The sequence below is a fragment of the Panthera leo genome, chromosome E1 (genome assembly GCF_018350215.1).
Source record: "Panthera leo isolate Ple1 chromosome E1, P.leo_Ple1_pat1.1, whole genome shotgun sequence".
NCBI classification, from domain to species: Eukaryota; Metazoa; Chordata; class Mammalia; order Carnivora; family Felidae; genus Panthera; species Panthera leo.
This window is the reverse complement of record NC_056692.1, coordinates 11,026,805-11,043,088: the sequence shown is the minus strand read 5'-3', so window position 1 is coordinate 11,043,088 and position 16,284 is coordinate 11,026,805. Positions and strand designations below refer to the sequence as shown.

Genomic DNA, 16,284 nt, shown 5'->3' with positions numbered 1-16,284 from the left:
TGATTTTTAATATTGAAAATAAAAGCATTTAATATCTCTTAAAAGGCAGCCACACCTGCTTTATCCCTGGTGGGGAGGAGGCGTCACACAGGAGCTCAGGAGGGAGGGACTCCAGGTGCCCAGACGCCTGAGGGCACCGGTCAGGGTCTCCCCGTCGGTGCTGCTGGGACTGTGGCGCTGGGGACCGTGGCGCTGGGGGTGGTGGCTGGAGCAGGGGCTGCCTCTGCTGGCAGGCAGTGGACGGACAGAGGCCCTTCCTCGCCCTGGCGTGGGGTCGCGGCGGGGGCACTGCAGGCGGGTGATGGCCACCCTAGGCCAGGGCCTCGCGGAAGGTGCTCCAGGCGTGGAAGCAGCGAGTGAAGGCGTGCTGCTCGTTGCCCTTACGGACCAGGCGCAGGCGGCGGGTCTTCTCGTGCTCCTTGGATCGCATGTGCTGGATGTACACCTGACCGACAGGAGAAGGCGTGAGTCTTGGGCGGTGCACCGGGACCGCCAGGCCCAGCCCCGGCCCTCCCCACCACCGACTCACCTGGCAGGCCTTCAGACTCAGCTTGATCTCCACCTGGCTCGTCTGGGTCCCCACCCACATGTAGACCTGTGGGGACAGCAGGACAGGTGGTCTCACGGGACCTGAGAGTACCCCCCATTCCAGCCCCGGGTTCCCATCTACCAGCGGGTAGGCCCCTTGAATGGGCGGGGGGGCAGGGGGCTCACTTCTTGGCCATTGTCTAGCAGCATGATATCATCATCCGCCAGGTCATCTTGGCAGAAATCAGAGCACTTCTCGGTCACGGCGAAGTAGCCCTTCTCATTGGAGCACCTGGAAGTCAAGGGTCAGGGAGAGGCTGAGGGTCGCAGGAGCCTGCCAGGACTGAGGAGGGAGCGCGGGGAGAGGTATGGGCTCTGGCCTCACCGGAAGAGCCGAGTGTGCTTCATGTATTCGGCGTCACCATCATAAGGCTTCTGTGCCCCGATGCCCACCCAAAAAAAGTTCTCGGGCTCCTCACCTTCGTTGATGACCTGTGGGGAAAGCGTCTGTCTGGCCCAGGTCCCCTGTCGGCCCTCACACGACCGCCTGCCCACCTGCCACCCGCCCTGGTCACCTGCTTGCTATAGGAGGCGTCAAACATGGTGTTCAGGATATCTTCCGCAAGCTTGGCCTCGTCCGGGTCCGCAGCCCGGCCCACCCACGCGTATACGATGCCCTGGTTGTCCTCGCTCTCAAAGGGAACCTGGGGAAGCGTGCAGGGGGTTCAAGTCAGGTCCCGCCTACAACCCACCACCCTGAGCCACAGTGCTGGCCGCACCCACAACCCACCTTGAGGATAAAGCAGAACTCGGAGTTGAGGAGGCTGGAGTCTGTGTTGATCTGGATGCACCTGGGGAGTGGGAGGGGTCAGCAGGGAGGTGCGGCTGGCCACTGGCCCCCGTCTGCCCACCACGTGCTCCCAGTCCCACCCCTGGCGCCCCCCTCCCCCTGCCCGGGCCAGGCACCGGGTGCAGAGGGCGCTGCCATTGGTGCGAATCTGGTAAAGGCTGGGCTGCAGGGCACCCTGAGCCGCCTTCCTCTTGCCACGGTGGATGATGAACTTTCTCTTGAAATGGGACAGGAACTTGGGGTTCTCCTGCTGCTGTGTCATGCGGACCACCTGGGGGTGTGGAGATGTTAAGGGCAGCTCCTTGGACCCCCCCCCCCACCCCGCCCCTCAGGCCAAGCCTCCCCTGGGTCTGAGTCCCTCTCAGGAGGTGCGGGGGTGGGGGAGGGGGGTGGCTGGAGCTGGGGTGGGCTGACAGACCTACCTCTAGCTTGCCGGGGAAGAGGCTCTCGAACTTCTTCTGCAGGCTGAAGGTGAAGGTGAGCCAGCCCATGTTGGAGGCTTCCCGGCCCTGCCAGAAGTACACGATGCACTGGAAGTCCTCCTCCGGCTGCTTCTCCTCTGCCTCAGCCGCTGCTTCCTCGCCTTCTTTGCCCTCCGCCCCTGCTTTCTCCTCCTCCTTCTCTTCCTTCTTCTCCTCCTCCTCCTCGTACTCCACGGGGACCCAGTACCTGGGGGGTATGGGGGTGGGGGGTCAGAGAGCGGTGGGCGGGGGCTCGAGGCCCCTAGCCCCAGGGGAGGGGCCGGGCGACCGAGGCGCGCCGCGTTGGCACCTGCAGAGGAAGACGTAGCAGTCCTGCGTGTAGAAGTGGCCAAACTCCTCCTCCGGCAGCCTCGCGAACTTCTTGCCCTCGAGCACAAAACCCTCCATGCCGTCCAGGTCCTCGTTCCACTCCTCCATCAGCTGCTCGGCCTGCAGGCCACGGCCGCCAGTCACCACCGGGCAGGGCAGGTCCTGGGCCAAGTCCTCCCCCGCCCCGCCCCCGGGGCCCCGCCCCCACCTCCGCCAGTGCCATGGGCGGCTGCCTGGGCAGGAACAGCGCGGTAAGGTCAGCCTTCATCTGCTCTTTCTTCTCCGCGTCGCGCTTCACTTTCCCGGTGAGTCCCGGGCCCTGCAGCACGGCCTCTGCGTTGCGCGTGTAGTCCACTGTCAACACGTCGTCCCAGTTCTTGAACTTGGCCTTGAACACCTGCCAAAGGGATGACAACACCAGCTGGAGTGGGGGTCTGATGCGGTTAAGGCAGAGGTCGGGTGGCTTGGGGGCGGGGTCCGGAAAAGCGGGGTGTGGTCTAGAAATGAAGGCGGGGCCTGGTGGCCGGAGGGGCGGGGCCTGGCAGGATAGCCGGTAAGAGGCCGCCCTCCCGAGAGGTACACACGCACCTGCGCCTCCGTGCCCTCCAGGCTGCGGCTGACCGTGGCGTGCCGCGGCCTGTGCAACATCCCGCACAGCTCCTGGCCCAGCTTGAGGGCGGCGGCGCGCACCAGGCGCGGGGACTTGCGGCCCAGCCAGATGAACACGTCCGACCAACAGTCCAGGATGTACACGCAGCGCGTGTCCAGCAGGCTCTGCAGCTGCGGGGCAAAGGCTGGAGGTCAATGCTGATGCGCCACCACCACGGAGGGGTCCTGGCTCCCTCGCCCTCCTCCCTCTGTGTGTCTTACCAGCCGCATCCTCGGCATCAGTTCCACCTTGGGACGTGTCTTATGTTCCACAGAGAGCTTGTAGTTGATCTGTGGCAGCTCCAGATAGCCCAGGCCCAAGCCCACCTGGCAGGATGAACAGGTGGGCGTGGCAGGGAAGGGTCTGGGGGAAGGAGCCCAACCCACCAGCAGCCCCCTGCTTTGGAGTCTGGCCTCTGCCCTGTTGTGGGTGCTCAGGACCATCGCCTGCTCCTCTTTGGACCTTAGTTTCCTCCCTCCACCAGTGTTTTAAGGGCATTCTATCAGTGGAAGGGCTTTTAAATGGTGCTTTCCCTGCCAACCCTCTCCAGGTCCTTACTGTCTTTTCTAATCTTCTAACTCGTCCTTTTCTTGCTTGCAAAACCCCCACGGGCTTCCTGTCACCTGCAGAATTAAGGCCAGGTTCTCAGCCCTGGAAGCCAGGCACTTTGCAGCCTCTCTCTAGCCCCACCTTCCTGGAAACACACACCCTAACACTGTTTCTCACGGCCTCACTCAGAGCCTCTAGACCTTTGCTCTGGCTATTTCCTGTCCAGAAGGTGGCACCCTCTCCCCACCCAAGTCCACAGTCACCACAGTGGTGCGAGGCTCAGGAAGTCAGGCCAGCCCTGCACCCAGCACCACAGCTCACCTTATACAGCTTGGGCTGAGGTGGCCAGAAGTCATCAGGCACATGCTTCTTGATCTCAGAGGGCTCCCCGCCCAGCGCCTCCCAGAACTCTGGGGACTCCTGACCTTGTACCAGCAGTGTGATCTCTGCCTTCCCTTTTCGCTCGTTCTTGTTAATTTTCTCTGCAAAGAGCCTGGAGGGGGAGTGGTGTGCAAAGCCCTTGGTGAGTCCTGTACCCCTTCTTAGAGGTGGCAGTCGGTCTTTGCAGAAGACTCCCCACCATGTCCCAGCAGGGCGTAGTCCTCGTACCTGGCCTTGGTGGTGCTACTCAGTGTGGCCTGGGCCCCCCGCCACACGTAAATGTCCAGCCCTCGATCCAGCAGGAAAACAAACCTGGATGGGAGGGGCAGAACGTGGGCAGCAACTGCCCTCATGCCCTAGACCCGGCCCCAATCCCTCCTTATGGGGTTTATCCCCCTTGTGGGTACCACGAAACTCGGTAAGACAGGGGTCAAAAGGATTGCTGGAAGGCCTCTTCTTCTAAAACCCAAATCTGCCCCCCACTAGTGGGGAGGAGGTCTGGGCTCAAGCACTCCCACCTCAGGTCATGGGTGCCTACCTTGGGTCCAGGGAGGCCCCCTTGAGAGGTACAGGTTCCAACTTGATGTTCTTTTTCCCATACACACGGTACATCCTGGCAGCAGAGCGAGAGTGACCAGGGGGTGGGAGGTAGGGACACGAAGGGGCCGATTTAGCCCTAACACCCTCTCCCCCAACCCTTCCCAGCTGAGTCCAGGTTAGTGCCACCTACCCACACACCCCCTCACCTGGTGACGTAGTGTGTGTCCTCCACAGTGTAGAAGCCACTGGCTGTTCCTCCCTCGATGTAGGAGATGTCGTTGTCAAACACCTGTGTGTGTGAGGGTGTGGTCCCTTGTCACTGAGCTATCCCCCCCGGCCCCCCGGCCCTCCTTCAAATACCTCCTGTCAGGGGGGCAGAGTTGCCCGTCCCTGCATCAAGTGCCACAGATCCGTGATGAAGTTCAACAAAACAACAACAAAGAAGAACAAGATCTGTGTCTATAAACGTAAACTCGTTATTTCAACGTTACCAGCTACAAAACTATGTGTTCATGGTGCGTTCACTCTTGTTAAGGTTTAGCCGCACACAGCATGTCTAGATACGCGCGTGTCAGGGCACAGGACCAAGCAGGTTCACGGAAGAGAGCGGAGTAAAGCGTCGTGTGTATGGGCATCTCCACGTAGCCAGCTGGCCGAAAGGACAGCACAGCTTGCTAACCCTGCTCTCTGACTCAGGGTCCTGCGCGTGGCCCCGCCTCCTTGGCGCTATCGGTCCCAGCTCCCCGGCTCTCTCTTGGCCTCAGGCCCAGGCTCCCCACCTCTGGCCTCACCCAATTCCCCTGACTGCCTTCGGTCTCCACCCCTAACACCTCTGGGTCGGCAGTGTGAGCCAGAGGTCTTGGCCCGCCCTCAGCCTTTGGCCGCGCCCACTTCCCGGCCCCACCCCCCCCAAGGCCCCGCCCCCTGGCTGGCACCTGCAGGAACTCCTCGCTCTCATCGCCCATCTCCTCCCGCACGGTGCGACACTCGGCACCAAGATAGTTACGCAGGTTCACGGCATGGATGGCAGAGCAGGCCTTCTTGTCCAGCGTGGACTCCCCGCCGATCCAGTAGTAGATCTCCCAGTTCAGTGAGCCACTGTCATCCAGAAAGGTCTGGTGGGGGGCGGCGGGCAGCATAGGCCGTGTCAGCCCTGGCCAAGGTGTCCTGGCTTCCCAGCTCACCCCCCAAAGGCCCCTCTAGCGGCCACAGACTCCCCACTCCCACGGTGGGCTGAGCTGTCACACCTCTGCCTAGGACATCCCCACCCCACCTGCTCTGCAAAGCCCTCCCCCTCCCAGCTTGCCTCAAGGAACAAAACTGTGGAGCTGGGGGCCCTGAGCCATCTAAGATAAGGTTATGGGGGGGGGGGCCTAACCCCCAACAACACGCCCAACTCTCACCTTGAGTACAATGTAGCAGTCAGCCTCATAGAACTTGCCATGGAAGGCTTCCTCCACCAGCACAGGCACGAAGTTCTCGATCTGCCAGATGGTGAGGCCCGGCAGCTGGCCCACGTCCTCCGTGAAGAACTCAGAGTAGTCAAGGCGCGGCTTCTCCAGGCTCTGGTCCCAGCGCCGTGCCTTGCCCCCAGGGGCTCGCGCGTCAGTACTTTCCTGGGGTCACGGTCACAAGGCATGGCTTGCCTCGTCACAGTCACTCAGGCAGATCTCTATTTGCTACCCACCTCAGGGCCTTTGCATGGGTTGTCCTCTCTACCCGGGACCCACTCTCCCTCTTGGCCTGGGTCACACAGTCTGTCTTGAGAAGAGCCCAGGGACACCTGTCCCCTCCCAGCCCCTGACCTGGCTTACCTCCTGTTTTTTGTTCTTCTCCTGGGCCACGTCCGACATGCCCTTCAGCACCTGCTTAGCCTGGTCATCCTGGGCTGAATCCTTGCGCCTCCGCAGCCGCATCTTGCGAGCCAGGGGGTCCTTGGGCCCACTTACTGCTTAGGGGAGGAGTAAATAGCTGGGCCCTCGGGCACCCAGCCAACCAGGGGCCAGCCCCATCTCGCAGGATCCAGAAGCTATGTGTGTCCCACCCAATTTGCAGATGGATAAGCTGAGGCCGGCAGAAGCATGCCCCCGGCTCCCAGACCAGCCCGACCTCCTCTGCTTACCAGCTGCTGCCGCAGCCACCGTGGCAGGGGAGGCACCTGCCAGCCGCAGCTGGTTCTGCAGCGAGAAGTCGATGTTGTACCACTCGGCAGCACGGTCAGCGGGCTTGGGAGGCATGACCAGGCTGGGGTTCTCCCGCACGTCCAGGACCTGCCTCGCGGGGTGAGCAGAGGTGGTGGGCCTGAGATCTACCGCCCCGTCACGCCCACCCCCGTCTGTCGCTCTCGGCAGCCGCTAGCGCTGAGAGGTCCAGGGCGGGGGCTGGGGTTCTTTCTCATCCCAGCTCTGCGGCCGCCCCTCGCGGGCTTTGGCTTTCCCATCTGTGAAACGGGACCTTGCAGGCTGGTCATGGGGCTAAAACGATGCCATCCAGCACGGGACGGACGGACACGGGGATGCGGTTCACCTTCTCCCAACTGTGGCCCTGCCGCCGCTCCAGGGGGCCTCTGCTGGGTGTCCCCACCCCAGTGACACTGCTTTGTGCGCTCTTTCCTGAGGGGGTGTCTGTCTGCACCTCCGCCCTCCCCATCAGGCCCCTCTTGGCACTGGCCCCGGCCCGCCCAGACCTCGATCTCCGTCAAGAAGTGGATGGCCTCTGGGAGGGTCACCAGGCGGTTCTTGTTCAGGACGAGTTTCCTCAGCTTTGTGCACCTGTGAGGACAGAGCCGGAGCCTCAGGGAGGTGACAGAGGAGGTTGCGGGGGAGGCAGGGAAACTTCCAGGACCCAGAGACGGGGAGCCGGGTGAGACCAGAGGCACTGAGTAGCCCAGCTAGTTACGAAACCACTGGGTTTAAACAGGCCGAGAGAGGCAGGAAAGGCTAAAGCAAGTGGGACTGGAGTCTCCTCAAGCTACGTGACGGGGAAGATCTTCTAGTGGCTTCTACGCAACAGCAGTTTTCAAAGAGGCCCTCTGCAGAGTTAAAGGCTCCTGCACGTGACCAACAGGACACTAAAAATCATTCTCGGAGACACGTGGGTGGCTCAGTCGGTGAAGCGTCTGGCTCTTGATTTCAGCTCAGGTCATGACCTCACGGTTTGTGAGACGGAGCCCCACATCAGGCTCCACACTGACAGCACGGGACCTGTTTGGGATTCTCTCTCCCTCTCTCTGCCCTCTCCCCTACTTGTGCTCTCTTCCTCTCTCTTGAAAAATAAACAAATATACTTAAAAAAAAAAAAAGCCAAACCATACTCTGTCCTCAAATTAGCTTGGAAGCTGCTGAGGGGTCCTCTGTTCTCTGCCTGAAGGACTTCTCAGAGTGTTGAGGAGGCCATGCCAGTGGACACAGTGACCTCCAGAAGGAGACAGACCAAACTCATGCTGGCACAGGACGTGGGTCTTGACCCACAAAGCCAAGTTAACCCATCCGTGTTGCATGATGGGCAGAGATTGCAGGGGGGGTTCTGACTACGGATCTGGGGTTTTCTATGCCATAAGTCTCCCCGCCCCCACTCGCCCCGGCACCTGCAGAGGCTTTCGGGGATCAGCTCCAGGTTGTTGTTGGCGGCCATGAACTCCTCTAGGTTGGCCAGCTTGCCGATGCCCGAGGGCAGCCCATCGAAATCCAGCTTGTTGGAGTTCAGGTACAGCTTCTTCAGCTTGGTCAGTTTGCAGATGGCTGACTAGAGGGGAGACACGGGCGGGGGGCGGGAGTCAGGGGCGGGAGCCGGGGCGGCCTTCCCTCTCCCCACCCTAGGCCCGGACGTACGGGCAGTGAGGTCAGCTGGTTGCGGGACAGGTTCAAGGTCTCCACGTGCACCCACTGGTCAATGCACAGGGACAGCTCCGAGATCTGGTTGCTGCTGAGGTTGAGGCGGCGCAGGCTGGGGAGGGTGTACAGGCACTCGGGCACCCGCGTCAGGTCGTTGCAGGAGAGGTCCACGTCTGGGGTGTGGAGTGGGGTGCATCAGCTGGGGCCCCCGCAGCCCGCTCCAGGGGCAGCCAGCCCTAATATGAGCCCCACCTCCACTGCCTCCAGGCTCTGCGGCCTGAAGCCAGTGACTTAATCTCTCTGGGCCTCAGTTTCTCCATGTGGAAAGACTTCCTCATACTGCTGAGTCTAGCCATAAAGCCAGTGCTTGTTACTGGCACAAAAACAGACACTCAGATCAATGGAACAGAACAGAGAACCCAAAAATGGACCCACAAATGTATGGCCGACTAATATCCAATGGATAGTTGACAAAGCAGGAAAGAATATCCGATGGAATAAAGACAGTCTCTTCAGCAAGTGGCATCGGGAAAACTGGACAGCGACATGCAGGAGAATGAACCTGGACCACTTTCTTAACACCACACACAAAAATAAACCCAAAATGGATGAGAGACTTAAATGTAAGACAGGAAGCCATCGAAATGCTCGAGGAGAAAACAGGCAACAACCTCTTTGACCTTGGCCGCAGCAACTTCTTACTCAACACATCTCCGGAGGCAAGGGAAACAAAAGCAAAACTGAACTATTGGGACCACATCAAGATACAAAGCTTCTGCACAGCAAAGGAAACAATCAGCAAAACTAAAAGGCAACTGACGGGATGGGAGAGATATTTGCAAATGACATATCAGATAAAGAGTTAGTATCCAAAATCTATAAAGAACTTATCAAACTCAACACCCAAAAAACAAATAACCCAGCAAAGAAATGGGCAAAAGACACGAATAGACACTTCTCCAAAGACATCCAGATGGCCAACCGACACATGAAAAAATACTCAACATCACTCATCATCAGGGAAATACAAATCAAAACCACACTGAGATACCACCTCACACCTGTCAGAATGGCAAACATTAACAACTCGGGCAACAACAGATGTTGGCGAGGATGCAGAGAGAGAGGATCTCCTTTGCATTGCTGGTGGGAATGAGAACTGGTGGGGCCACTCTGGAAAACAGTATGGAGGTTTGTCAAAAAACTAAAAATAGGGGCGCCTGGGTGGCGCAGTCGGTTAAGCGTCCGACTTCAGCCAGGTCACGATCTCGCGGTCCGTGAGTTCGAGCCCCGCGTCAGGCTCTGGGCTGATGGCTCGGAGCCTGGAGCCTGTTTCCGATTCTGTGTCTCCCTCTCTCTCTGCCCCTCCCCTGTTCATGCTCTGTCTCTCTCTGTCCCAAAAATAAATAAAAAATGTTGAAAAAAAAAAATTAAAAAAAAAAAAAAACAAAAAAAAAAACTAAAAATAGAACTACCTGTGACCCAGCAATTGCACTACTAGGTATTTATCCAAAGGATACAAAAATGCTGATTCAAGGGACACATGCACCCCGATGTTTACAGCAGCGCTATCGACAATAGCCAAAGTATGGAAAGAGCCCAGATGTCCATTGACGGATGAATGGATAAAGAAGATGCAGTATATATATAGAATGGAATATTACTCGGCAATCAAAAAGAATGCAATCTTGCCATTTGCAACAATGTGGATGGAAACAGAGGGTATTTTGCTAAGCGAAATTAGTCGGAGAAAGACAAATATCATAGGACTTCACTCATATGAGGACTTTTAAGAAACAAAACAGATGAACATAGGGAAAGGGAAGGAAAAATAATATAAAAACAGGGAGGGGAACAAAACATAAGAGACTCTTACATACAGAGAACAAACAGAGGGTTAGTGGAGAGGTTGTGGGAGGGGGGGATGGGCTAAATGGGTAAGGGGCACTAAGGAATCTACTCCTGAAATCACTGTTGCACTATAAGCTAGCTAACTTGGATGTAAATTAAAAGAAAAAAAAAAAAAAAAAGCCAGTGCTCATAATTTGGTGTTACCACTAGCTGTCACGGTAAGGAAAGAACTACTCATTAACATAACCGCGTCCTTTGCCCTCCAGCAGGTGGGCAGACAAGCAGGATCTATCCCTTCCTTCCTCCATAAGGGAGCAAGGAAGCAAGGGACCGGAGGGGACGAGAGCCCGAGATCACCCAGGGACTGCCAACCTGCGAGGTTGCTCAGGCCCTCCAGGCTGGTGGGGAGGTTGCTCTGGGTGCGCTGGGTGTTCCTCAGGTGCAGGGTCTGCAGGGCCGTCAGAGCTGGGAGCTGCCTGCAGGGAGACGTGGGTGGTCAGGCCGGGGGCAGGCCCAAGCGCACGGGGCTGAGAGGGTCTCAGAAGACGAGGTCAAGGGCGGCTGTAGGGTGGGGTAGACAGGACTCAGGACTGAGGTAGGACCTGATACTTAGGAAAGATGGGGCCTGAGGGGCCCAGCCCACACAGGAGGGGCAGGGATGTGGTGGGGGCCCGAAGCAGGAAGGGCCAGGGCTACGGGGGAGTTGAGGGACAAGGCCAGATTCCCCAGGGTGGGTTCGGGGGTGGGGCGTGGTCTGAGGAGGCGCCCACCGGAGCTGTGCGTGCAGCAGCGGGTTCCCGTTGAGCACCAGCGTCTGCAGGTGCACCAGGCGGCGCATCTGTGGGGGCAAGCTTTCTAGACGGTTCTCACTGAGGTCCAGGTACAGCAGGTCGGTGAGGTTGATGAAGAGCTGGTTGGGGATGGTGTCGATGCTGCGGGTGGGTGGGGGTGGGGGTGGGGCAGGCAGGGGCCGTCAGGGCCAGACGTACCCCTCCTGGATGGATGCAACCCCGTGTTGCAGTCCCCCCCAGACTCTGCCCCCCACCCCAGCCGACAGGCACCTGTTATGGCTGAGGTTCAGCACCAGCATGTTCTTGGCGTTCTCCAGCTCCCGTGGGCATTCCGTCAGCTGGTTGTAGCTCAAGTCCTGTGTAGAAACGGGCGAGGCCAGGTCAGGGGTGTTAGGGCCAGCCTTGGGGGTCAGATGGGGGACTGAGGAAGGAGTGGCTGAGGAGCTTTCAGGGCCAAAAGCAGACAGTCAGAACCCCGAGAGGAAGGGTGCCCAGGTTAGGGATCTGACTCCGTGAATGAGCTCAGGCAAGGCACTCTACAGCCTCAGTTTCTCCATCTATAAAATGGTATAACAGCGGCTGAGGAGACCACTCTAACAGAGGAGAACTGACTGGTGGGCCAACACAGGCGCCAGGTGGGTGGGTAGCTACTGACCAGAACCGAGAGATCATCCAGCTTGAAGATGTCATCGGGGACTCCGGAATTCTTCAGGCTGTTGGCTCGAGCCACGATGGCCTGGGGATACACCATGAGAGTCCATGATTCCTGGCTTCCACCCCCAGGAAGCAGCAGAGAGATCAGGGAAGGACACCTCCCCAGGAAACCCACCAGAGGCCAGGCTCAAGTGCCGTCCCACCCTGACTTTTGCTCATAGTCCCTCTCCCTGGAGAGTTCTTCCTAGCCCCCCTTGATGAGCTCCTATGCACGCCTCAAAACCCAGCTCAAATGTGCCCTAGAGCCCAGTACAGCATGCTCAGGGAACCCTTTTGACTGAACAATCCCTCTTCTTCCCAAGTCCAGAGGGCGAGATAAATGCGTAGCTCTGAGGCAGAGTGTCTAGGGCAGAGGAAGGGGGCTGGACCAAAGAGAAATCAGAGTGTGGACTGAGAGCAAGTCTGTTTTCCTCTTCTTGGGGCTGAAGCCTCATCTACAGACATGCAGAGAAAGTCTGAGGGGGAGAGAGAACAGGCCAGAGAACTGTGCCGCGACGCCACAACCCGGCCGCGACCAATTCTCCTTCAGCCTTCGTGTCTGTGCAGCACCACACTGCCCCTTCCCAGCGTCACCCACGGAACCCTCCCCAGAATACGGAAGGGGCCTCGTCCAAGGTCATGCAGCCAGGAAGTGGCAGGGCCCAGATTAGAACTCAGGCAGCCCAAGTCCAGAGGCTGTGCTCTTAACAGCTCAGGGGTCTGGCCTTGGACAGAAAAAACCCTCACCGAGGCCCGAAGGGTCTGGATGGGGACCTGATGTTCTGGGACGTCAGAGGCTCCACGGAGAGCAGAGGGGCGAGAGGACCGCTCTGACCAAACCGCACTCTACCCCAGCTCTCCCCCTGCCTGGCCGAGTGACCTCAGCCTCGGGCAAGTGACCTGGCTCTGTGGCCAAGTGTCTGCATCTGTGAACTTGGCGAAGGTCAGGACGATATGAAAAAAAACCCATTAGGGAAGAGTTGGAACAGTGCTTGGCTGGTATCAACTGTTCTCACTGTATTTGTCTAAAATGGGTGGGAGTTTGGGTTTTTTACATTTCTTCCCCCCATGCATTACTTAATGTAGCGGATTACGACGTCCTTTCCCCTTTAGGAACAGGTCCCCGAGTCTGACACAGGATGGGCAGAGGTGCCGGTCCAGCCTGGGGTCTGGCCCTGCCCTCACGCCACTGGCTGGACTCTGGCCCCAGCCCCCAAGCTCAATGGCCTCTGGCAGCACTCACCCTCAGTGACGGCAGGCTGGACAGCTCCCCGTGAAGCGTGGTCAGGTTGTTGTGACTCACAGACAAGTGCTCCTGGGCCAGGACGGGGGAGCAGAGGCTCAGCAGTGTGGGTAAGGTGTCTACAGAGTCCCCCTACTGCCACCAGAACCTTGTACCATCCAGGGGGTCCTCAGCCACACACGTTCAGCCCACCTCTTGCAGCCTCCCACCCTCCCTCCCTCCCATGGCGGCCTTTTCTTGCATACCTCCCAACACAGGGTGCTCACTCCATCTCATGGCTGTCAGCATCTTCCTCTATGTCGACTGCCTTCTGTGCAGGCTTGCCCACCTGGCCCAGCCCAATCCACAGGGACCCTCCCTGACTGCCCAGAGCCCCTTACCAGCTTCTGCAGGGCTGCCAACTCCTCTGGGAGGTAGCAGAGGCCCGTGCGGTTCAGCTTCAGCCATCGCAGACTGGTCATGGCCTTGACATTCTCAGGGAAGTAGCCGCCCTGGGGGTATGTGTCATGGTGAGACTGATTGGGATGACGGGCGCCCCTGCTCCACCACCCTCTGTGTCCCCCCGTTTGCATGGGAGCCTTGGGAGAGCAACAGAGCCACCTCTCACCAGCTGTGTGACCCTGGACAAGTCACTTTGCCACTCTGTGCCTCAACTTCCTCATCAATGTAACAGGGCTAATGAGAGCTCCTCATGATAAAAGTGTTAGGACCGACTAATTATCAGGATGGCTATTGGCCTAAGATCTCTTGTTGGATTCTGAGCCCTCAAAGGGCCAGGACGGAAATGGCTTGTTCCAGGGGACATCCCAGTGCTCAGTTGTGTGGTTAGCTTGGCTCAAATGCCTTTGCCTGCCATTCCAGGCCCTACCTAGGCCGCCAGAGATGGGGGGACTCCTAAGGCTCCAACAAGGCCCTGACTGTGCCCCAACCTGCCATCGGCATACAAGCCATTGCCAAGGTCCAACCCCCTGTGCAAGGCCTTGTTCATGTCTTCGTTCCCCACATTCGAATGCCTGCCTCAGTACCCCTAGCCTTTATGGCAGGCAGTCTGAGGCATCACGTGCCTTCAGCGCCCTCGGCTCGTGTCCCCATTCCCCTAGAGCCACATTCTCAGTTGGTGACTCGGACTCTCCCAGTCTGGAGAGGACAATGGAGACCTCAGGTGAGGACACTAGGGATGGGGACTGAGGAAAGTGGTGTGGCCGCCTGGGCCCTGGGTCAAAGGTATGTGCACATGTGGGTAAATGCAGGAAGGACCCGCCAGCCTCCTCAGCCCTGGTCTAACCCAACCTTAGTCAAAGCCTGGGCCCCCCCAGTGCCGAAGATCCAGGCTGACACGACACTGACCCCAGCGTCAGTCTGCTTGCTCACTGACCCCTCCTGTGCTGGGCCAGCTCTTCCTCCCACTCCTCTGGTCACCAGCACTGCCCACCTCATTCTGGACCCTCTAGAACCCCCTCACCCAGCAACTGGCTGGAAGGCTGGGCTCCAGTTCCTCGAGGCCCCAGTCTACCAGTCCAGCAGCTGCTCAGACAGGCAGCCACCCCAAGGCCTTGCACATCAGCCTGACAGTCTCCACACCAACTAATCCATGCGTCTACATTACAGTCCCTTCACCGGATGACAAAACCCAGACTCTGAGAGGGGAAGTGACTTGCCCAAGACCACACAGGATGGGGTGGCGGTGGCAGGGACAGGGCAGTGATGAGTGTGCTCCAGACCCGCCCCCGACAGCCAGCCGACAGCCGGTAGCCGGCCATGAGTCAGGGCCTGGCTTGGGCGTATGACCTCAGAGGGGCGGGGAAGGAGGGCCGGGGAGGCGGGAGCGGAGGCTCGCAGCCCCCCAGGCCACTCTCCGGGGCCCTGGCGGGGCCCAGACGCCCGGTCTGGGACGCGGGGTGGGGGCCCCCAGACCGCTCCCCGGCGTGACTCCGCCCCCAAGCGTCCGTCAGGCCCAGGCCGGCCTCGCTCTTCCCGTGCGGGCCCTGAGCTGAGGCGTCGGGGGTCCGTTCCCGGCAAGGTCCCGAGGCCCGGGGGGAGCCCCACCCCGGGCCGTCCTCAGTCCTGGGCGGCGCGGGGCCCGGAGGCGGGCGGGACAGGAAGCAGAGACCGGCGCGGGCCCGGGCGGAAGAGACGGCCTGGAGGGAGGCCCGGCCCCACGCCCGGCCGGCTCACCTTGAAGTCGTTGCCGCTGAGGTCCACGCCGCGCACGAACGGCAGCACCCCGGTGGCCTCCATGGCGCCGCTCTTGCTGCGGGGCCGTACCGGGCGCGGGGGGCAGCGGGGCGAGCCGCGGGCTGGGCCAACGCTGGCTCCGCCCTTTTAACCCGCCCCCGCCCGGGCCCGCGGGCAGGCGGAGCCCGGGCCGCGCCCCTCGCCTGCCCGCGCACGCGGCGCGCCGCGGGGAAGCGCCGGGCCCGCCCACTCTGCGTTAGACCTCTCTGGGCCTCAGTTTCCCCGTCTGTTCGCTAACCCGAGAGGCCTCGAAAAGTCCGGGCTCCCCCTGTGCTCCCGAAGGCTTCATAACCCCCAGGCTAAATTCCAGCGACCTATGGTGGGGGGAGGGGTGTCACAGGCCCTGCAGGTCCAGGCACTGTCCCTTGGGCTGCTGCATCAGCTGGTGTTGGCCATGACCTCTGGAGAGATTATAGACCGAGGCCCCAGGGACGCAGAGACCTGGGAGCTTCTATCCCCGCACTGGGCCCTGCATGGCGACCAATGGTAGCATGACGCCTGGGTCCTTGGGACCTAGGACTCAAGGAAAACCCCAGGCCTGCTCCTGGCCTCAGTTTTCTCACCTGTGAAATGCTTCCTAAGGGTGTCTTCAGGAACAAATAAACTGTAGCTTGGAGCATACAGCAGGCACTCAGTAAGTGGCACATTATTATTATTCCCACTTAGAGTCAACACCCACCCTTATCTATTTCCTTACTCCCCCACCAGCCGGCACATAGTGGGTCCCCAATAAATAAATGCCGAGGGAGCCACAGGTTATATGCATAATCATCCTTTGCAGGAGAGGAGGCGGCCTTGAATGCCCATTTTACAGGAGAGCAAACTGAGGCCAGAATGGAAAAGTGGACCGCACAAGGTCACACGGAACAGGTGGCATGGGTAGCCTCCTGAGTCACACTGTGTGCCCAGCAGACCAACAGATAAAATAACGAAGCCACCGAGGCGCCCTCAGAGGTGATTTAAAGGGTCAGGCAAGCGGGCCTTGGGACCAGGTAACACCTGTTTGCAGGCCCGGGAGAGAACGTAAGCTCAGATATCTTTCTCCACACCGCTGCCTCACATGCAAGCACACACGCCTTCGCAACGGGCCTTTGGGACTGCCTCTAATGAACTCTAATGAACATTCTGAACTCTAATGACCACCACCACACCGCCGGGTCTCGAGTGGGGGCGGGGGGGTGGGGGGGGGGAACTCGGCCCTGCGCCTTTAAATCCAGAGTGCGTCCAAGAGTCCCGCCCAAGAGGGAGGGCGATTGCCGGAGGGGGCGTGGCCTATGTATCATTGGCTAAACTGCGCAGTATTTTCGAATGTGGGCGGGGCCTCGAGCGCTCCGATTGGAGCCAGGGCTT

General features: G+C 59.5%; 1 protein-coding gene across 2 annotated transcripts; it reads right to left on the bottom strand.

The window, feature by feature from the left end:
• Positions 1 to 3: 3 nt before the first annotated feature.
• Positions 4 to 15,011, bottom strand: FLII (FLII actin remodeling protein). Of its 2 annotated transcripts, none has more exons than XM_042915076.1 (30): positions 14,875 to 15,011; positions 13,080 to 13,190; positions 12,700 to 12,771; positions 11,419 to 11,499; positions 11,034 to 11,119; positions 10,743 to 10,904; positions 10,345 to 10,448; positions 8,119 to 8,294; positions 7,875 to 8,032; positions 6,975 to 7,059; positions 6,411 to 6,558; positions 6,103 to 6,239; positions 5,692 to 5,904; positions 5,224 to 5,403; positions 4,495 to 4,577; positions 4,287 to 4,361; positions 3,977 to 4,060; positions 3,689 to 3,860; positions 3,040 to 3,144; positions 2,758 to 2,949; positions 2,378 to 2,566; positions 2,150 to 2,289; positions 1,801 to 2,047; positions 1,495 to 1,649; positions 1,319 to 1,379; positions 1,104 to 1,232; positions 914 to 1,020; positions 715 to 820; positions 530 to 595; positions 4 to 445 (listed from the first exon to the last, which is right to left on the bottom strand). In XM_042915076.1, exons 1-30 carry the CDS (start codon positions 14,935 to 14,937, stop codon positions 311 to 313), a joined length of 3,822 nt encoding a protein of 1,273 aa, XP_042771010.1. In that variant the 5' UTR covers positions 14,938 to 15,011; the 3' UTR covers positions 4 to 310. The 2 variants fall into 2 exon arrangements, with proteins under 2 accessions (XP_042771010.1, XP_042771011.1); XM_042915077.1 differs by having other exon boundaries at positions 6,103 to 6,236.
• Positions 15,012 to 16,284: the final 1,273 nt, after the last annotated feature.

Bases quoted from the DNA above. Each gene is read 5' to 3' on its own strand.
- FLII (XM_042915076.1), bottom strand. From the start codon at position 14,937: ATGGAGGCCACCGGGGTGCTGCCGTTCGTGCGCGGCGTGGACCTCAGC. The intron at 12,772-13,079 runs GTAAGGGGCTCT...GTCCTGGCCCAG, and splicing joins TGGCAGCCCTGCAGAAGCTG to GAGCACTTGTCTGTGAGTCA. The intron at 1,650-1,800 runs GTAGGTCTGTCA...CCACACCCCCAG, and splicing joins TCTTCCCCGGCAAGCTAGAG to GTGGTCCGCATGACACAGCA.